The 22,908-nt window shown below is 45.0% G+C and overlaps 1 protein-coding gene across 5 annotated transcripts in view; it reads left to right on the top strand.

Annotated features, from left to right (window-relative positions):
• spdl1 (spindle apparatus coiled-coil protein 1) overlaps positions 1 to 22,402 on the top strand; it is a 129,525-nt gene extending 107,123 nt beyond the window's left edge. For 2 of the 5 annotated variants that reach the window (XM_085935542.1, XM_085935534.1), the window contains exon 15: positions 16,351 to 22,399. In XM_085935542.1, coding sequence (XP_085791668.1) covers positions 16,351 to 16,537 — 187 coding nt within the window. In that variant the 3' untranslated portion in view covers positions 16,538 to 22,399. Of the gene's footprint in view, positions 1 to 3,366; positions 3,443 to 16,350 lie in introns of all 5 variants that reach the window. The other 3 variants (XM_085935552.1, XM_085935589.1, XM_085935561.1) reach the window with 3 other exon arrangements.
• The last annotated feature ends 506 nt before the right edge of the window (positions 22,403 to 22,908 follow it).

Here is a 22,908-nt window from a genome sequence, read left to right as displayed (position 1 = left end):
AGTGCCACAGAGGGACCTTTAATTTGGAGGGACCCGAGACCATTATCCCACTTCCTCTTATGCGCCATCTTTAAATCCACTCGCGTGTCTCCCAACCACTTTTTACGCAGAACAATTTTAGTTTCCCCACTCACACGCACACTCACACCGCTTCCACACTGATACGTAAATCCCAGATTTTAAACCGTATCGTAACCACGAATAGTTCCAAACTATTCTAGTAGGTAAATCCCAGATTTTATACCCTACTAAGTCCACACTTGTACTGATACGTAAATCCCAGATTTTAAACCGTATAGTAACCGCAAATAGTTCCAAACTATTCTAGTAGGTAAATCCCAGATTTTATACCCTACTACACACTTTCACTGTTCCGCTCATCCTTCCTCTTATAATTTAGCGTTGTCAATGTGCAGAATTTGAAAAGGAATCTGCTTACCTTGTCTCACTGTGGGCCCAAGAGGAAAGACGGTCGGACGTGTGGCGTCTTTATCAGGTCGTCACCTGGTGTGGACGTGGGTCCCAGACCCCGAGTCCCAGACTCTTGTGGTTACCGAAGTCCCAGACTTCTTTAGAGACCCAGACTCTTTTACCTCTCTTGCATCACGTCACCACCTTTTACGCAGAACAATTTTAGTTTCCACACTCGCACTCACACTCACACTGATACGTAAATCCCAGATTTTAAACCGTATCGTAACCACGAATAGTTCCAAACTATTCTAGTAGGTAAATCCCAGATTTTATACCCTACTAAGTCCACACTTGTACTGATACGTAAATCCCAGATTTTAAACCGTATAGTAACCGCAAATAGTTCCAAACTATTCTAGTAGGTAAATCCCAGATTTTATACCCTACTACACACTTTCACTGTTCCGCTCATCCTTCCTCTTATAATTTAGCGTTGTCAATGTGCAGAATTTGAAAAGGAATCTGCTTACCTTGTCTCACTGTCGGCCCAAGAGGAAAGACGGTCGGACGTGTGGCGTCTTTATCAGGCCGTCACCTGGTGTGGACGTGGGTCCCAGACCCCGAGTCCCAGACTCTTGTGGTTACCGAAGTCCCAGACTTCTTTAGAGTCCCAGACTCTTTTACCTCTCTTGCATCACGTCGGGGTCACCATAAATTGTTGGAATTTATTTCTAATTTAACATGAACTCGAGTTACTAATCTGACTCCAATTTGTGACCTTACCCAACTGCCACTCATCCAACAATATGCGCGCTCGTTCTGCAATAAAAAGGTATCAGGAAGCCGGCATTTTCACACACGAGTGGATTTATTCCTAACCCACAAATCTAATACATCACCTGGGTCTCGGGTCCCTCTCAATACACCTCTGTACGCCTCTGTTGCCACCAGCAGACGTACTCTACTTCCGAGTTGCCCAGCCATTAATTATACTACACAATATGCAAATGGCACATCAACAAAGGCATTCTGTCATTATTCTATTGGCTATGTGTACACTGCATTTAACTTTAGCTTGCTCTTATTGGTCTTTCTTCTTCTGCAGAATCATTTGCTCGCTCCTCCTGGTTGTAGTTTTCCATACAGGGTCCCCAGTTGTTATCTACCCGCTGCCCCTGGGTCATCTTGTACTCCTTGCTGCTCCTGCGTCATTGTTTAATCTGGAACATTTCATTCGTGCACATCCTTGCCCACATATCTTGTTTTGTCTCCACCGTCACACACTCAGCACTTTACAGTTTCATACTCTCATACACAGGATGTCTAATGAACTACTTTAAGATCAAACTCTTATATTCCTTCATTATGTAAACTAAAGTGCAATCACATATGTAAATGGATGGCTTCTGGTTTTTTAAATGTAAATAAACCAATCTAATGTGACAAAACAACAACATTGGAATAACTGTTTTAACCCTCAAAGTAAAGTCTAACTGTAACTGTAGTCTTGAAACAAATCTGAATAAGGAAAAAATTTGAATAAAATGATGCAAACTGGCTTAAACCTAGGAGTAGCTGTGAGTAGCTCCTTCAAACGTGGGGCCCTTCGTCATCTTCGTTATCCCGTGATCGAATCCCTTGTCCTTTATGTAAACAACCGCCGCGTGGCGCCGGTGACATCACTTGCAGTTCAAATGACAGTAATCTCTTGCTACATTGTGGTTCGTTTAGCGCGGTTTCACTACATTGCGGATTTTTGAATTTGGAAAATTTGTGAAAAAAATCACATAAGTCGCTCCTGAGTATAACTTCTCCCCCCACCCAAACTATGAAAGAAAAACGCGATTTACACTCCAAAAATTACGGTATATACTCACTTTGTGTCAAAGACGCACACAATCACAGCAACATACTCAGTCGATACCAGCAACCTTTAATTTACCACTGCGCACAAGCTCCAACAATCGCGATAAACTGAGTAACTCACGGAAGACTTAAGGCGCGGTGACGTAATTGTCCAGCATTTTAACATCGACATAAGAACCATTCTAACAGCTATTTTTATTTTTCTTCTTTGTGACATGGGTTTGTTTTAGCCTGGGGAGTTAAATTCAGCATTCGCTTTAAAGATATCTGGCACCATCTAGCGTTGTGAATGGTTATAATGTCTAGACCCCGAATGTAAGATGACTCCCACTTTTTCAGTCTTATTTCAATGCAAAAAACACCGTCTTATATTCGGGCCAATACGGTATTGGCGCATCCGAAGAATCAGCAGTCTGTGTTTACTCATAGCAGAGAGATCAGTGATGCTGCAGTGAAAGCCTGCTACCTTATTGCCAATGAAATTGCAATGGCTTCAAAACCATTTAGTGAGGGTGAATTTGTGAAAACGTGCATGCTGTGGGCAGCGGAGATTGTGTGCCCTGAAAAGCGCCAGGCTTTTACAAATATCAGCCTGACAAGAAACACAGTTGCAGACAGGATTTCTGATATTTCTGCGGATTTAGACATCCAATTGCAGTGCAAAGCAAAGTCATTTGTTACGTTTTCAGTTGCAATTGATAAAAGCACAGATATTACAGATGTTGCGCAACTAGCAATATTCATCCGCGGAGTTGATCACACTTTGACCGACACTGAGGAATTCGTGCCAAAGATGGATACCACAACAGCAGCTGATATTTTCACTGCACTTGTCGGTGCACTGGACAGGGTTGGAGTGGACTGGTCCTGCACTATCAGCCTGGCCACAGATGGTGCGCCCTCAATGAGCGGAAAAAAAGCAGGTGTTGTGACAAAGCTCCGGGAGAAAGTGCAGACTGCTAATGGAGGATGTGATTTTTGGACATTTCACTGTATTTTGCATCAGGAAGCTTTGTGTTGGAAGTCATTAAAGATGGATAACATCATGAAAGTGGTCATCCAAACTCTTAATTTCATCCGATCCAGAGGCCTGAATCACTGTCAGTTTGACAGCCTGCTCAGAGAGAAAGACCACAAGTATGTCCTGCCTTACCACACTGAGGTAAGATGGTTAAGCCATGGTGCTGTGCTGAGACGTTTCTTTGATTTACGATTTGGGTGTCACCTAACCACCTCCCCAGGGGGAGGTCGGGATGAAGAGAGAGAGCAAAAACAAACTGCAACCAAATCGGGCTCTACAGGTTAATTAAAGGCCATAGCATAGAAATGTGTCTTTAAACGTGTTTTAAATGTTTCTACTGAGGTAGCAGTTCTAATATCCATTGGTAGGGCATTCCAAAGCTCTGGAGCCCGAATAGAAAATTCTCTAGACCAGGGGTCACCAACCTTTCTTAAACCGAGAGCTACTTCCTGGGTACTGATTAAGGCAAAGGGCTACCAGTTTGACACACATTTCTGAAATAGCCAATTTGCTCAATTTAGCTTTCACAATGTATTATTGTCATTTTCAGTTCACATGTAAGTGTGATTTTGACAAGAATAGCAAAAATACAGTCAAACCTCGGTTTTTGACCACAATCCGTTCGAGAAGCGAATCGGTCGAATAGCGTAGCGCGTCGCCCATTGCACAACTGCACCACGCTGGTCGCATTATTGCGACAGAGCCGTCGCTGAAATTTAGAAAATATTTTTTTAAGTCCTGATGTACTTTCCAGAATTTAAGTGGACCTAAGTGCGCAGGGAGCTTAATTTTGTCCGATCGCACAACTGCATCGCACCACTGAACGCCCAACCGTAGCGTGTCGCCGACTGCGCAACTGCACCGCGCTGGTCGCATTATTGTGACAGAGCCGTCGCTGAAATTTTGAAAATATTTTTAAAGTCCTTATGTACTTTCCAAAATTTAAGTGGACCTCAGTGCGCAGGGAGCTTAATTTGGTCCGATCGCGCAACCGCGGCGCGCCGGGCGCTCACTGTCGCATTGCTTTAAGAGCGTCTTTGTGTTTTAGGATGGCTTTACTGCTCCCACATGCTTTCTTTGGAGGCATGATTAGGGGTTAATACAATCCGCAAAGTAACGAAAATACAATAACTACGGAGTCAGTCGGCATCCGGGCCGCGCGGTCGGGTTTTCTCGGGTCCTCTCGGCTCATCTCGCAAGGTTCGGCCTCCGAATTTTGTTAAACAACCGAAGCAAAAAAAAATCTCAAATTTTTTGTTTTAATTCCGATCTGTTTGAGAACTGGCACGTTCGAAAACCAAGGTTTGACTGTAAAATAAATAGATGCCGCTATTTGAGCTAATTTTAGAACGGTCCTGCGGGCGACTCATGCGGTCCTCACGGGCGACCTGGTGCCCCCTGCTCTAGACCCTGCAGACATTTTCTTGGCCCTCGGTGTCACTAAAAGACTAGCGTTTTGCGAACAAAGGTTACGAGACAGAACATAAGGAACAACTAGGTCGACGAGATATGAAGGCGCTAAGCCATGCAATGATTTATAGGTTAATAAAAGAACCTTGAAGTCACATCTTAAATGGACCGGGAGCCAATGTAAGTTGGCTAATATTTGGGTAATGTGATCAAATTTTCTCATCCGTGAGAGCAGTCTTGCAGTAGCATTTTGTACTAACTGTAGACTTTTGATGCTGGACTTAGGAAGACCAGAATATAATGCATTACAGTAGTCCAGGCGCGACGTGATTAACGCATGTATAATAGTTTCCGCATCACCGGTCGAGATTGTGTAGCTTACAAGGCAAGGAGTAATTCAACTCTCTTGAATAGTTTGTGCATATGACAAATTTGGTATTTGATAACTCGAAGAGTTGTTTTATTTATTAATTTATATTTATTTTTTGTTTTGTTCAGTCCCAGATAGGCTGTGACTTAAAGTTAAATGGCTTTGTGGATACACTGACACAAAGTCTAAGTTCCAATCAGTGAGGCATTGTGTTCTGAAATTGCACCAATTCTTTTCCTCAGAATTTTCAACTTGAAGTGTTTTGTCAAGATTAGTTGTGATGTGTATATTTTCAGGATGTGCTTGTACTATTTTGGACCAAAGTAAAACAAAGAAAACAATCTGAAGTTGTCATTATTTTCAAGTTATTATGCCATGATTTTACCGGTCTGTCCTGCTTGGGAATAGATATTTCTCAATGTGGGCCCTGAGCTAAAATGAGTTTGCCACCCCTGATCTAGAGTACGGTGCAAGGACGGAGAAGTTTTTACCTGCTGCCCAGAGATTGATTCTATTTTTGACGTTTTGAGAGAAGTGTATGGTGGCGTGCACCTTCGTATATCAATTCAATGCAGATTTTATGATCGTAAACAATTAGAGAGTGAGTCGTTATTGGATTACGCTCATGCTTTAATGGACTTATTGGATCAAGTTGGTAAAAGTAATGTACATATTGCTCCAAGAGATTTGCAGGACCAATTTTGTGATGGCATAAGTCAGGCACTTAGAATCAGACTGAGAGATTTAGTTCATACTAATCCTCATTGGACCATTTGAGATATTAGAGGAGAGCCCATAGTGGATGGTGCAATATGAAAGCCAGCCTTCTAAATTGAAGTATAGCAACAATCCAGTCTCAAATAAGTGTCTGTCTCTTGTGAAAGTGCTGCATCTAAACCTTCTGAATTTGTTGAACGTTTGTCTCCTTTAAAGGCGCAGCACACCCAGTTGGAATTGGTGATGAAATCATTAATCACCAATCTTCTACCCTCTAGAGCTCGTGCATCTCTGTTTCGGAGAATTCCGAATGGGAGGCCAATTTGTTTTAGATGTGAGCAAAGTGGACATAGTGCACGTAAATGTCCTAATCTGACAAAAATGATACCTCAAATCAGGCCCCAAAACCGGCGGGAAACTAGCACCTGCTAGTGTGTAGAGCGAACCATGGATGGGGAATTTACAGTGCTAACAGAATTGTTGGTCTCACTTTCCTTAGTGAAAGTCGAACGAGGAAAGGCATTTGTCCTCATTACCAATGTTGGAAAGTTGGATGTATGGTCAACACCATGCAGAGTCATAGCCACTGTTGAAACAGCCACGGTATTGTCAGAAGGGCTACATGTAGAAATTTCTGTTGACTCACAAAGTGGTGTCCAGTCAGAATGTTATAGAAAGTGTTCATTTAGACCTGCCTAATTTTATAAAATCTACAGGGTGCGGAGGAGCAGCAGGCCAGAGAATTACTTCTTAAATATTAGGATGAGTTTGCATGCAGTGATTTTGATGTGCGTAGTACTAATTTAATCACAAAAGAAATCTCACTTTTGGATGAACCGCCGGTCCGACATCCCTAAAGATGTATTCCTCCTTCACAGTATGAGTTGGTGCGAGCTCAAATTCAGCAACTGTTGCAGATTCAAATTATCAGAGAGAGCAGTATGCACGCCCGGACTGACCATAGGGAGAACCGGGAGTATTCCCGTAGCGCCTGCCTAAGATTTGCCTGCTGGCCTGCGTCTCTCTCTGCTTTTTGTTTTTTTAAGTCTGCCGGTGCAGGAGCGCGTCTATCAGAGAGCCGCTCAGGCCAGGAGCATATGAGGAGGGAAAGACGATTGGTTTATATAAATTAACACTCGCTCCTACAGTCCGTATCAACCACACAGTGCGCGTGTGGAGAAAATGTGTTTTACATACCATATTGGCCCGAATATAAGACGACCCGATTACAAGACGACCCCTTCTTTTTCAAGACTTAAGTTTGAAAAAAGACTTTTTGACTCAAATTTGAATAAAATACTTTTTGAACACCAAATTTAATTTTTATACAGAAAATAATTACAGTACATCTGAAACAAATGATTATAACAATAAATTCGAGAGAAAAAGCATGATATTTTCCCTCATTCATCCATCCATCCATCCATCTTCTTCCGCTTATCCGGGGTCGGGTCGCGGGGGCAGCAGCTTTAGGAGGGACTCCCAGACCTCCCTCTCCCCAGCCACTTCATCCAGCTCATCCCGGGGATCCCAAGGCGTTCCCAGGCCAGCCGAGAGACATAGTCTCTCCAGCGCGTCCTGGGTCGTCCCCGGGGTCTCCTACCGGTGGGACATGCCCGGAACACCTCCCCAGGGAGGCGTCCAGGAGGCATCCTGATGAGATGCCGGAGCCACTTCATCTGGCTCCTCTCAACGTGGAGGAGCAGCGGCTCTACTCCGAGTCTCTCCCGGATGACCGAGCTTCTCACCCTATCTCTAAGGGAGAGCCCGGACACCCTGCGGAGGAAACTCATTTCGGCCGCTTGTATCCTGGATCTCGTTCTTTCGGTCACGACCCATAGCTCGTGACAATAGGTGAGGGTAGGAGCGTAGATTGACCGTTAAATCGAGAGCTTTGCCAATTGGCTCAGCTCTCTCTTCACCACGACGGACCGGTACAGAGTCCGCATTACTGCCAACGCTGCACCAATCCGCCTGTCGATCTCGCACTCCATCCTGCCCTCACTCGTGAACAAGACCCCAAGATACTTGAACTCCTCCACTTGGGGCAGGATCTCATCCCCAATCCGGAGAGGGCATTCCACCCTTTTCCGACCGAGGACCATGGACTCGGATTTGGAGGTGCTGACCCTCATCCCGACCGCTTCACACTCGGCTGCGAACCGCTCCAGTGAGAGCTGGAGATCACGGACTGAAGAAGCCAACAGCACCACGTCATCTGCAAAAAGCAGTGACGCGATGCTGAGGTCCCCAAACCGGACCCCTTCAACGCCTCGGCTGCGCCTAGAAATTCTGTCCATAAAAATTATGAACAGAATCGGTGACAAAGGGCAGCCTTGGCGGAGTCCAACCCTCACTGAGAACGAATCCGACTTACTGCCGGAAATGCAGACCAAACTTTGGCATCGGTGATACAGGGACCGAACCGCCCTTATCAGTAGGCTCGGCACCCCGTACTCCCGAAGCACCCTCCAGAGAACCTCCCGAGGGACACGGTCGAACGCCTTCTCCAAGTCCACAAAACACGTGGACTGGTTGGGCGAACTCCCATGCACCCTCGAGGATCCTGCCGAGAGTGTAGAGCTGGTCCACTGTTCCACGGCCAGGACGAAAGCCACACTGCTTCTCCTGAATCCGAGGCTCGACCTCCTGACGGATCCTCCTCTCCAGCACCCCTGAATAGACCTTACCAGGAAGGCTGAGGATTGTGATTCCCCTGTAATTGGAACACACCCTCGGGTCCCCCTTCTTAAAGAGGGGAACCACCACCCCAGTCTGCCAAGGCACCGTCCCCGATGTCCACGCAATGCTGTAGAGGCGTGTCAGCCATGACAGCCCCACAACATCCAGAGCCTTTAAGAACTCCGGGCGGATCTCATCCACCCCCGGGTCCTTGCCACCGAGGAGTTTTTTAACTACCTCAGTGACTTCGGCCTCCGAGATTGGAGAGTCCGCCTCAGAGTCCTCAGGCCCTGCTTCCACAATGGAAGGCGTGTCGGTGGAATTGAGGAGGTCTTTGAAGTGTTGCCCCCACCAACTCACGACATCCCGAGTCGAGGTCAGCAGCACACCATCTCCACTGTAAACAGTGTTGACCGTGCACTGCTTCCCCCTCCTGAGACGCCGGATGGTGGACCAGAATTTCCTCGAAGCCGTCCGCAGGTCATTCTCCGTGGCCTCGCCAAACTCCTCCCACGCCCGGGTTTTTGCCTCAGCAACCGCCGAAACTGCATTCCGCTTGGCCATCCGGTACCTGTCAGCTACCTCCGGAGTCCCGCAGGCCAAAACGGCCCTATAGGACTCCTTCTTCAGCTAGACGGCATCCCTTACCGCCGGTGTCCACCAGCGGGTTCGGGGATTGCCGCCACGACAGGCACCAACAACCTTACGGCCATAGCTCCGGTCGGCTGCCTCAACAATGGAGGCGCGGAACATGGTCCACTCGGACTCAATGTCCCCGCCTCCCCCGGGACGTGGGAAAAGCTCTGCCGGAGGTGGGAGTTGAAGCTCTTCCTGACAGGGGATTCTGCCAGACGTTCCCAGCAGACCCTCACAGAGCGTTTGGGTCTGCCAGGTCGGACCGGCATCTTCCCCCACCATCGGAGCCAACCCACCACCAGGTGGTGATCAGTTGACAGCTCCGCCCCTCTCTTCACCCGAGTGTTCAAAACATGCGGCCGCAAGTCCGATGACACGACTACGAGGTCGATCAATGAACTGCGGCCTAGGGTGTCCTGGTGTCAAGTGCACACATGGACACCCTTATGCTTGAACATGGTGTTCATTATCGAAAATCCGTGTCGAGCACAGAAGTCCAATAATAGAACACCGCTCGGGTTCAGATCGGGAGGGCCGTTCCTCCCAATCACGCCCTTCCAGGTCTCACTGTTATTGCCCACGTGAGCATTGAAGTCACCCAGTAGAACGATGGAGTCCCCAGAAGGAGCGCTCTCCAGCACTTCCTCCAGGGACTCTAAGAAGGGTGGGTACTCTGAGCTGCCGTTCGGTGCATAGACACAAACAACAGTCAGGACCCGTCCCCCCCACCCGAAGGCGGAGGCAGGCTACCCTCTCGTTCACCGGGGTGAACCCCAATGTGCAGGCGCCCAGGCGCAATAAGTATGCCAACACCTGCTCGACGCCGCTCACCGTGGGCAACTCCAGAGTGGAAGAAAGTCCAGCCTTTCTGCCTCACACACCAGCTCGGGCTCCTTTCCAGCCAGAGAGGTGACATTCCATGTCCCTAGAGCCAGCCTCTGCAGCCGGGGATCGGACCGCCAAGGTCCCCGCCTTTGGCCGCTGCCCAGCTCACTATGCACCCGACCCCTTTGGCCCCTCCTATAGGTGGTGAGCCCATTGGAAGGGGGACCCACGTTTTCTTTTCGGGCTATGCCCGACCGGACGCCGTGAGCGAAGGCCCGGCCACCAGGCGCTCGCCTTCGAACCCCACCTCCAGGCCTGGCTCCAGAGAGGGGCCCCGGTGACCCGCGTCCGGGCGAGAGAAAACTACGTCCATATATTTTATTCATCATAAGGGGTCTTCTGAGCCGTGCTTTGTCTGGCCCCTCACCTAGGACCCTTCTGCCATGGGTGAACCTACCAGGGGCATGAAGCCCCTAGGATGGCTCCTAGGATCATAGGGGCACGCAAACCCCTCCACCACGATAAGGTGACGACTCACTTCCCTCATTCAAATCATGAAAAAACTGTCTATCACATCTTAATGTCTGAACATTTAAATATGTAAACTAAAGTGCAATCACATTTGTAAATGAATGGCTTATGGTTTTTGAAATGTAAATAAACCAATCTACTGTGATAAAACAACACAATTGCAATAACTGCATTAACCATCAAAGTGAAGTCTAACTGTTGTCTTGAAACAAATCTGAATAAGGAAAAACATTGCAATAAAATAATCCAAACTCCTACTGCTATTGTTGGGGAGCCTGAGGACTGTATAGGGGGTTGGCTCGGATGGTTATGTTCTTTTCGCCCCTGGGTATCGGTCAGAACACAGGAGGGGAGAGTGGTTCAGTTTTTATTGCCTTACTGAATTATTGGACGAAGGAGATGATCAGCCTTCCGGGTTGCTACTGTGCTACTGTGGTGGCCTTTTGTCTACCGTTAATCATCGGACACGTAAGTATGGCTGCGTGCAAGAGGTTTGTACTGCTTCGTGCACCAACTGCACCCTTCTGTTAGAGAGGTTGTCCCTGCTAGAGGGACGTGTCCGCCAGTTAGAGCAGAATAGTGCGATAACAGTAGATGTGGCGGACACAGTCGCGGACTGTAGTCAGCCCGCTAGCCCCGTTAGCATTAGCCCCAAGCGCCTTGCTAATCGCGATGAGCCAGGTAAGACGCATAGCCGTCCAAAGTCATCTCGGTCTACTGGCCCTCGCACCTTGGTCATAGGTGACTCCATCACCCGAAATATCATGCTTAAAAATCCAGCCACGGTAATGTGTATTCCTGGGGGCAGAGCACCCGAAATAGAAGCTAATCTTAGGGAGCTGACTCGCAATAGGACTAGTCAACAGCGTAGTTCCAACAACACTAGCTACTCTGATATAGTGATACACGTCGGCGCCAATGATATTAGGATGAGGCAATCTGAGATCTCAAAGAGAAACATAGCGAGGACTTGTGATCTCGCCAGAAAGATGAGTCGGCTCGAGTATTTGTTTCTGGCCCCCTGCCTGGGAGAGGCTCTGATGAGAGGTTTAGTAGATTAGTCTCCCTTAATCGATGGATGGCTGGGTTCTGTAAAAAGCAGGGACTGTATTTCATAGATAACTGGACCTCCTTCTGGGGCCGCCCCGACCTGCTGAGGAAAGACGGCCTTCATCCTAACCGTGTAGGCGCCTTCACTCTTTCTAGGAATATAGATTGCTGTTTGAGCCACTCATGACAGGTCACCTTAGAGCAGGCCGGAGCACAGGTGACTAGACCACCTGTCACGATGGGTTTGGAGTCAGTTAAGTTAAAGTTAACTAGCGCTAGGCTAGACTTCCAGCATGCACATAGCTCCTTGTGTCGACTAGAGCGTCACAGTTTGAATAGTGCTACAGTACACATGAACATACTTTCTACTGAGGTGGCAGACAAATCCAATCGCTCCACCCCGACCGGTATAGCTGATGATATGGTGCCTGTTTCAGATAATATTACGTGTGTACCAAATATTTACTATCAAATTCCTACGGTCGTATCGTCCCACCGCGCTAATAAACAATTGAGAGGTGATGTCAGGCCTAGAGAACACAATCTTACTTTCATTTCGTTTAAAAATCCTTTGATAAATACAAACCCTGATCAACCGATTACACTTAAACTGGGTTTTATGAATATTAGATCGCTTCATACTAAAGCAGTTCTCGTTAATGACCTCATCACGGAACATAATGTAAATATATTTGGTCTTTGCAAGACCTGGTTAAAACCTAATGAACTGCTACCGCTTAATGAGGCCTCGCCTCCAAATTTTGTGAGCTCGCATGTGGCGCGTCCTCAAAAAAGGGTGGGGGTGTTGCCCTCATCTCAGATTCCGATCTTAGATTTACGTCTCGTTCGATTAACATATTTAAAACATTTGAAGTTCTCACTGTCCGATCCACCACTTTACCGTCATTTTATCTTGCTGTTATTTACCGTCCACCTGGGGCTTACTCTGGCTTCGTGGATGAATTTTCAGAATTCGTGGCTAATCTAGTGACAAATGCGGATAATATAATGATCATGGGCGATTTTAACGTCCACATGAATTTACCGTCAGAGCCACTTACTTCGGCGTTTCAGACTCTAATTGATACGTTTGGTTTTACGTAAGCCGTACAGGTAGCAACGCATAAGAATGGTAATACCTTAGATTTGGTATTATCCCGAGGACTGGCAACCTCTAATATAACAGTACTGCCATACACTACTGTTTTGTCTGATCACTACTTGATAAAATTTGAAATTTTAGTTCTTAGTCAAAGACAAGAGAGCAATCAGAATTATACCAGCCATAATATTAACTCCATGACTGCGACTGCGCTATCTGGGCTACTGCCACCAGCAACTGCCGTATTTCCCTCATATACCGGCTCTATTGATAATCTTACAAATGAATTCAATGCTACATTGTTAAATGCCATTGACTCTGTGGCGCCGCTACGTCTGAAAACTCGCCGTAGATTGCCTACTCCGTGGTTCACAGATGAAACACGTTTGCTTAAGCAATTAAGTAGAAAGCATGAGCGCAAATGGCGTTTAACCAAACTTGAGGTTTTCCATCAGGCATGGCGCGACAGCCTCCTGAAATATAAAGATGCGTTTATCTTAGCAAAACCCCGTTATTTTTCGCAGGTCATTAATCTCAATAAGAACAATCCTAAATACCTATTTGATACAGTGGCAAAGCTAACACTACGCCAGCCGACCCCCGATAGTTCCTTTCACTCGGCTGACGAGTTCGTGAAGAAATTGACAATAAAGCGGACTTTGACTTTTTTGACTTTGAAAGATTGAATCCATTAGGGATGAGATCAAGATGACCATTCCGATCGCTCAGTCAGGACCGCTGATTACTGGCGCTGACGATCATGCAATAACCCTTTCAAATTTTAAAAGCGTGTCCCTCGAAAGGCTTACACAATTAGTTAGTGCGGCTAAACAAACAACATGTTCCAGCCAAACTATTTAAAGAATTCTTTCAAATCTTAGGACCGTCCATTTTAAATATAAGTAATCTGTCTGTCTGCTCTGGGATAGTCCCAACAGCCTTTAAAACCGCTATCATTAAACCGCTACTTAAGCGACCACATCTTGACCCGGACTGTCTCAGTAACTATAGACCAGTTTCAAATCTCCCATTCATAGCAAAACTTCTTGAAAAGGTAGTAGCGCAGCAGCTTATTGATTACATGGTCGCTAATAATCGATATGAATCTTTTCAGTCTGGTTTTAGAGCTAATCATTCCACTGAGACAGCACTTGCTAAAGTGACTAATAATCTCCTCATAGCTATGGATTCAAACACTTCATCGGAATTGTTACTACTCAATCTTAGTGCTGCCTTCGACACTGTTGACTTCGATATTTTATTAGAGCGTCTTAAAGGTTGTGTTGGTATTTCGGGGTCAGCACTAGGCTGGTTTCATTCGTATCTATCAGACAGGACGCACCGAGTGGTCCATGGCAATGCGTCCTCTGAGCTCTATAAAGTTACGCGTGGTGTCCCACAGGGATCGGTACTAGGACCAATTCTATTTACTATTTATATGACTCCGCTTGGGGACATAATACGTAAATATAATATTAGTTTTCAATGTTACGCGGATGACACCCAATTATATATGCCGTTATCAATGACAAATCGGCGGGACTGTTGCAATCTTGAGGCATGCCTTGCGGAGATCAAGCAACTCTCAACTTCCTTCGTCTGAACCCAGATAAAACTGAGATGTTGATAATTGGTCCAGCTCGTTATCAACATTTATTTAAGGAAACCACTATAACTATAGATAACCGTACTATCACTCAGAGTGATACTGTAACTAATCTCGGGGTAATATTTGACCAAACTCTCTCCTTTCAAAAGCACATTAAGAATATAACCAGAATAGCATCTTTTCACCTTCGTAATATTGCTAAGATTCGCCCAATCCTCTCGACCGGTGATGCGGAAATTATTATACATGCATTTATCACGTCGCGCCTGAACTACTGTAATGCATTATTCTCTGGTCTTCCCAAGTCCAGCATTATGAAATCAGGCTTATGACACAATAAACCTATAACAAAAGGACAAAGCATAAAGGATCAGCAACTTTATAACAACTGATACATCGAGAAGAGCATGAGAAGCTTGGACAAGTAAATGTTACGGCTTGGGGAGAGGAGGACAAAGGCATGGGGGTGGTCGGCAGGCCAAAGGCAATAGCGGGGTAATCAGGGCTTGTGACGCCCTGAGCGACCCATCGAGGAAAAGAGGGACTCCTGGCAAAAAGGCAGAGCAGCAGCCGGTGAAATGATCACTTCCTGATTGTTTGCTGGATCTGTGACCAGCTAAGCGCGTACTGTCACGTGTGGAGCCGGATATGGACACAGAAGCAGACATGACACGAAAGTTGAAAAGTAAAGTCTATATCAAGTATCAACAGAAAGCAGTACTGGGTGTGACGGATCAGACTGGACAATCAAATGTAGAGCGACGCAAACGCAGGTGGAACACTGGAGCGGTGGTCGGGCTGGATTGCTGGCCATGTTGGGACGTGACTGATGGACGACACTGGCGGCATAGCAATCAAGCGCTTCCTTAACCAGGGCTGACTGGCTGAGGGCTGAATACCACCTGGTGGGAAAGACAGCAGTGTGTGTGTGCAGCAGAGCAGGAAGTATTGTGGTCAGGAGCAAGCAGATGGTCAGGATAGGCGGCCATCAGGGCTAGACGGGTCAGTACACAGACCGGGTCGGTAACGGGAGTCAGGCAGAACAGTGGCATCACGAGACAGACTGACAAGGGAGTGAATGGATCGAGAGGTTTATATAGGAAGAGAGTGAGCGAGTGGCAGGTGTGGTTGATTTACTTGATCGAGTGACAGGTACCGCAGGCGCGTGACATTGAGTACTCAAGAAAACTTGACAAGCTACCTGAAAGAAAACTCGACACACTCTCAGAGTAACCTGAGCTTATATACTGTAAAACACCAGGTCTATATGACAGAATAAAGGTCAACATAACAGGACTAAGCATATCAACTGCATAGCAACTGATACATTTTGGCATAGGTGTCAAATTCAAGGCCCAGGGGCCAGATACGGCCCGTCATATCAATTTAGTTGGCCCGCAAAGCCAAATTGTGTCAATACTAAAATTACAGTGTCTTGACTTTTGAAAAATAGATATTGCTAAATTCCCATTCATCTTTTTTAAAATATTTAAGTAGTTTCTACTAGACTGTGATTTCAAAACTAGTTATCAGTTTGTTTTGTAGCCTATACTGTATGTGATATAACGTGTTGACAGTCATAATGGCCCTCAGAAAGAAACTACAACTACTATGCGGCCCGCGACAAAAACGAGTTTAACACCCCTGCATTATGAATTACGGTAATGATGCAGTGGAACTTAAAATAAAAGGACAAAACATAAAGGATCAGCAACTTTACAACAACTGATTCATGGAGAAACGACAAGTCACTGGCGGTTCACAACAATGAGAGCCACCTTTTACGCGCAGCTCCATGTTGGCATGTATTTCCTGTAACAAAGTATCCCAGGGTGGTCTGACCTAACCATATCCATTTCCTGAACTAATTGTTGTTTTGGTCAATTTTGAATCCCATGATTCTATTTGCTAGTTAGCGTGAAGCTAACGGGAACTTGTGTCCTCATTCCTCCAGGCATGGAATATTGATCAAATTTCCTTTGATGGCTGTCGTTACTGCCCGAAAGGCTCATCATCCTTTTTCTCCCCTCGCTCCATTACTAAAATAGAGAATTTCTTAGCGGGAAGCAGGTTTTCATTGACTCATTGGATTGTATTTTTGTTTTTTTCCTCCTCAGCGCTCATGTGACCAGTTACAATGTGCTGGTAAAGAAGGAGCACCACAAGAAGGATGAAAGAGAGGAAAGGAAAAAGTGGGAGCATCACGAGCCTGATGAAGCCGAGGAAAGTGAAAAAAACCAAAATGTTCAGATGATGCATGTCTGTTCTGAAAGCACAAAGGAATCCCAATGTTCTCCACAGTAGGAATCTCCTATAATTCTGGCACACAGGATCAGTACTAATGTCTACATGCAGTAGTGCCAAGACTTTCAATATTTTCATTTTGTTTATTATTGCAATGATAGTTTTGTCCCTGCTTTGTGAAATACAATTTAAAGGCAAAAAATCTTTATTTGATGCAGTACAGCTAGATAATAAATTTACTTTTAGGTTAGTACATTCCTGACCGCATCAATCAAATGTTCAACATGATTTGTGATGCACTGGCTGTTGAGTCAATATATCATAAACATCCCAGCATGTACAATGTCTTTGATCAATTTTTGTCAGTAATTCTTCTAAGTTGAGATTTTAGCTTCATCTACTGTCCATATTCAGTTGCATCACATTCTGTATCATACTGTTCTATGTATTTGCAGTGAACAGGAAAATATAGCCTGTCTTTCTAGTCTACTATTAATTGGAAACAATAAAGATGACTTTGGTTCTTCATTTGGAAAAACAAAAAAAGCTGTTTATTCTTTAAACTGGACAGTGTTAGTACAGTCCCTGACAGAAGTTCTGTCGGTCATTCCCCCCCAAGCCCCGGTACCAGTCCGTGGATCAGTTGGTACTGGGCTGCACAAGAAAGAATAAATAACTTGCATTTCTGTTTTATTTATCTGAGTCTGAACAATCGTTTATTTTGAAAAATGGACCAGACTCTCTCCGACACCTCTGTGACGTGAACATAACATTACTCATGTTGTTGCGATGTTATGAGGACGCTGCGAGTAAAGTTGCATGGGGTACACAGTAGATTCACATTTATTATACCATATGCCGGTCGTGTCATTTTATTTTGTTGAATTTATCCGCGACACCTTAAGGCCGGTCCATGCAAATATTCTGACATTAATCCGGTCCTTAGTGCAAAATAGGTTGGGAACCGCGGCTGTCGCTTATCCTGTCACGAGTGGAATGGAGCCAGGGCCAAATGCAGCTTGGACAAGGGTTTATTGAGGGAAAAGGGCGTTGGAAGGCAAGATGAGGGGGAACAGACAGGCCGAATCACAGACAGGAACAGAGACAAAGACTGGAAACAAGACAGGAGAACGACAAAAACAATCCAACAGGTGAGTGAGAGGCAGACAGGACTTAAATACATGACAGGTAATGAGAGGCTGGTGACGGTGATTACATAGATTGTTAGCAGACAGGAGGGGAGGGGCGACTACACAGCGATGCTAACAGAAACCATGACAACATAGAGACAATGTAGGACGACCGGGGACGAGTCGTGACATATCCATGTTGTAGAATGAAAAGCTCATAATTTGACTTTAAATTCATCAGTTGGTTTTAGAAATGACTCATATGAAAGCTGAAACTTTCCCGAATGAGGTGTAATGTATGAACATTAATTTGCTTCATTGCAGAAATATTGATCAATTAATGAACACAGAAAAGTCCGATTTTGGCAAGACAAACGATTTTGTCGCCTTGTCATACAATGAACCCGATCTAGTTTGCAGCCTCACCTGTGCTCACTAATTAATTAGTTAATTAGTGAGCACAGGTGAGGCTGTGAGGCTAATTAATTAGTTAATTAGTGGGTGTGTACGGAAAAAAAAAACAGCACCCCAGACCTTCATTTGAACTGCAACCTGACCTCTGACAATATGCCAAAAATCAACCCTGCTAAAAAAGTCTTTATTATCAAGCGGCTCAAGACCAATTCCACTGCAGAGGTGGCTGGCACCTTTACTGTGTCTCAACCTCAAGTACAAAGAATTTTAAAAAGATTTGAAGAAACTGGAGATGTTTGTGACAAACCCAGGTTGGGCAGACCCTGCAAGACAACTACTCAGGAGGAACGTTTGTTGGTTAGAAAATCCAAAGCTAGTTTCCTTTTCCACTGCAGCATAGCTCCACCAGGCCTGGTCACCTAAAGTCCATATGTCAATTAGAAACTGTTTGTAGCGGTCAAGTGTTTCTCTAATTCACACCCAAAGGATGCGAGAGCAACTCAGATTTTCCAACTCAATCAACTTTTATTGCCTTCCAACTTTTGGTTTCTCAGTGGTTGGCTTCACTTGTTGATTGGTTGGTGTTCCAATAGGTTGTAAACCTTAAACACATAGAAAATTCATGCAATTGAATGACTGGATTGAACTTAAATTTTGGCAGAGTTTAAATGCTCTAACAGTTTGCCAGATACCATTAATTAACACATCACATAATCGAACACAAGTCAAGTTTATATAGCCCTAAATCACAAACAAATCTCAAAGGGCATGTACAAAAATGGACAATTATTCTGAAACTTCCCTGATCTTAAACTCCCCAGAGGGCAAGGAAAAACTAAAAAAGAAAAAAAGACCTACTGGTAAAAAAAAAAAGAGAACCCTTGAAAAGAGACCACAAATGGGAGTATCCCCCTTCCAGAATGACCAAGCTGCAATGGATGCAGAGAGGGCTCAAAAACACAATGTAAAACAATCTAAAGAAAAAGTAGATGTCCAAGTGAAGCTCTGCAGGAAGGTGCCCTCAATTGTACTGGCAGTCTTTGAGGGTGGTAATCCGCCACAGTTCCCTCAGCCCGATTGGTCGACAAGAAATCTAGACAGCCGTTATCAGTTTGGCTGTCACCTAACCCCATCCCCAGTCAGGGAAGGGGGCGGGTAGGGCAGCAAATACCAACTCCAACCGAATCGGCCACCACAGGTTAATTAAAGGCCATGGCATAAAAATGTGTCTTTAGTCGTGTCTTAAATGATTCCACTGAGGTAGCAGTTGTGATATCTATCGGTAGGGCATTCCAAAGCTCTGCAGCCCAAATAGAAAATGCTTTAGACCAGACATGGGCAAACTACGGGCCACATCCGGCCCACGGGGCCGTTTAATCCGGCCCGCCAAACCTGAATAAATTCATTCATTCATTCATTTTCTGAACCGCTTTGTCCCCACGGGGGTCGCAGGCGTGCTGGAGCCTATCCCAGCCGTCATCGGGCAGTAGGCGGGGGACACCCTGAACCGGTTGCCAGCCAATCGCAGGGCACACAGAGACGAACAACCATCTGCACTCGCACTCATACCTAGGGTCAAATTAGAGTCAACAATCGGCCTACCAAGCATGTTTTTGGGATGTGGGAGGAAACCGGAGCACCCGGAGAAAACCCACGCGGGCTCGGGGAGAACATGCAAACTCCACACAGGGAGAGCCGGAGGTGGAATCGAACCCGCACCCTCCTAACTGTGAGGCGGACGTGCTACCCACTGCGCCGCCACCTGAATAAATGGTATTCTTAAAAAAAAAAAAAAAGGGTAATTTTCCCTGCAATTACTATGTTTCCCCAGTAGATGGGGAAGCGCCCGCCCGCGCATTTACTCCCGGAAGCCGTGTCAGACAGCTCAGTGCACACTCACAAGTGTGTGTACGTAGTAGTATGGACCGGGTGCACTCCGGGCTCTATTTCTATCAGTGCCGAATTTTGAGTGTGGGCTGTGACGTCAGCATTCTCGTAATTCGAGTGCTGAGCTTTCAGATACAATGTTTACGCTAATGCCACCCACAAATCATATCCTGTAATCCTTCCATAAAAATGTTTAAAAAAGTGGACAATTTGGCTCGACTTCAGTGTGTGAGCAGACGTTCAGCCACATGAACGTCAACAAAGCCCGTCACAGATCTAGATTAATGGACCAATACCTCGGCTCTATCCTAAGAATTACCACAACAAATTTTACTCCAGACCATGATACACTAGCAAAAAAGGGAGACCAACAATACTTTTGATGTCTTTATTACTTTATTTAGATGTATTCTTTTACTGATTCTTCAAGATGATGTATTTGGTCAGAATGTTTGCCGTTTGATGTGATTTCGCCTCATTAGATAAAAATATTTCATAAATCTGACCTGCAGGTGCTGAAGTGATGTAAACTTATTCATAATAAGTGTCATATTTCATGATAATAGAATTTTGGTGAATTTTTTTTTATGTTGTTAGTAAATGTATTTGTTTCCAAAAAGCTTTTTTTGAACATCTATGCTTCACTACCTACTAAAAGTAAAAACCTTCTATGCAATGAGCTTTACATGTCATTTCTATTACTTCACACAAAGACTACATCCATCTGCTCCTGGTTCGGCCCCCCGGTCAAAATTTAGAACCCAATACGGCCCAAAGGTTTGCCCACCCCTGCTCTAGACCCTGAGGACTTCTTTTCGGCCTTCATGGTCACTAAAAGACTATCTGAAAGACTGTTTTGCGAGTGGAGGTTACGGGACGGAACGTAAAGCACAACTAGGTCGACGAGATACAAAATCGCTAAGCCATGAAGTGTTTTATAGGTTGATAAAAAGAACCTTGAAGTCTTATTTTAAATGGACCGGAAGCCAATTTAAGTTGGCTAATATGGGGATAATGTGATAAAATGTTCTCGTCCATGTGAGCAGTCTTGCCGCAGCATTTTGTACTAACTGTAGACTTTTAATACTGGATTTAGGAAGACCAGAGAACAAATTACAGTAGTCAAGGCGCGACGTAACAAACGCATGTATAATAGATTCCGCATCACGAGTCGAAAAAATCGCACAAATCTTAGCAATATTACGGAGGTGAAAAAATGCAGTTCTAGTTATGTTCTTAATGTGTTTTTGATAGGAGAGCATTTGGTCAAATATAACCCCAAGATTAGTGTTAGGTTTGAACATGATCAGACATTAAATCACATGCTGGAACAAAGAGGAGAAGACAACCAGGATGAGTTTACTCGCGAGGAGAACGATAGAGAAAGGAAGCACAGTTACAATCTCCACCAGTTCTGAGTTCCTCCCCCACGTGCTCCTCCTTTTAATGTCTTGGATGCCCTGGCTACAGAGGCGTTGCTACACTAAAGGGAGGGGAGATAGTGGCTGTAGCAACGCTGATTAGCTAAGGACTGTAGTGTAGTGTGAATTGATCTTCTCGACCCCCACATTGGGACTGTAGAGTCTGCTTTCTCCCCCCAACCAGTTGTCCTCTCCACAGGTGGCCGACTCCTCCTCGTCTGTGATCAGATAACTTGAAGCACTTTGAATCTCGCTTACCTGTGAAACAATGCAACTAAACCCTTGCTAAGTTTAACTTCTTAGTAAACTAACACAACACATAATAATAATAATAATAATATCTAACCTTACTTAAACCTTTCAACACATATTAAGTAAATGTAAGGTAACTGATATACAGTTCCTTAAACGAACATTGAGTAAATATGTGATAACTTTAATGTGACTTCTTCAAACTGTATATAACCAATTTTGATCATCTACAATCTATGAATCAAAGCTACAGTTAACTAAAAGGAATAAAGTCCCTTTAAACTGACAAAGAACATTTCGCCTATGCAAAGAAGCTCTGCTCATTGTCATTGAAGACTTCTTACAAAACAAACACAAAAGTAACATAAGGACAGGAAGGAACATAAGGCTGACGGGGATCAAAAGACATTCCTTGAACCAAATAGAAAGCATTTAGTTTAAAGGAGAGTCGTAAACTCATAAAGATAAGGCCTCCTGGTCTGGCAGGCCAAGGCTTCCCCCGAGATTATTCCAACATTTCCCTCCTCTTTATCACATATTTGCTCAATCAATACATCACCAAAAATCAACCACTTCTCAAGATTTTCAGTTGTCGGATCACAAGTATGAGCACAAACATGTTCACATCAAAAAAGGATAACGTTACGACATCATCATTCAGAAACACACAGATCTGGGAAAAAGTCTGTAAACTTAAATGCAAGAATTCCATCATCATCACCGTTATCATCAATTTGCTGGCGTTCAGACATTAGGCATACTCGGGCCATCTTGTCTTCCATGGGCGATATTGCTGTAGTGATAAGACGATTAAACAGAGCACGCGGACATGAAATACAACAACATCCACATAAAGTGAGTATAGCAGCAAATGCTGCAATTGATACTATAATTGAGGACACAAGGGCTTTATACTTCCCAAAGGCATTCATCCAGTTGTCCCACATTGATGTGTCCACACCAGAGTGCTCTTTCATCCTCATGTTGAGGGACCGCAGGCCTGCAATGGCCTTCGTCAAGCTCCCATCAGGGGCATTGTTGTTGGGGATGAAGGTACAGCATTGTTCTCCGAACATGGCACAGACCCCCCCTTTCTCAGACAACAACATATCAAGAGCAATGCGATTCTGGAAAGCCATTAGGGAAGGCTAGCTGTTCATGCCCTGCCTCAAATCCCGCTTGTGTCCGTTTGCCCAATTTCAGCATGTTGCAATGGATGTAATTTATCCTGTCAACATTCTTGTTCATCGTTCACCAGCAGCAAATGGAGGACTCCCATCCTACTGCAATTTGGTCAATTAATTCTTATTAATCAGGAACTCCTCTT

Source organism: Syngnathus leptorhynchus, chromosome 2, assembly GCF_054491065.1.
Source record: "Syngnathus leptorhynchus isolate UIUO chromosome 2, UIUO_Slep, whole genome shotgun sequence".
Classification (NCBI taxonomy): Eukaryota; Metazoa; Chordata; class Actinopteri; order Syngnathiformes; family Syngnathidae; genus Syngnathus; species Syngnathus leptorhynchus.
The sequence above is the reverse complement of the archived record's forward strand: the minus strand, read 5'-3'. Positions and strand labels throughout refer to the sequence as shown.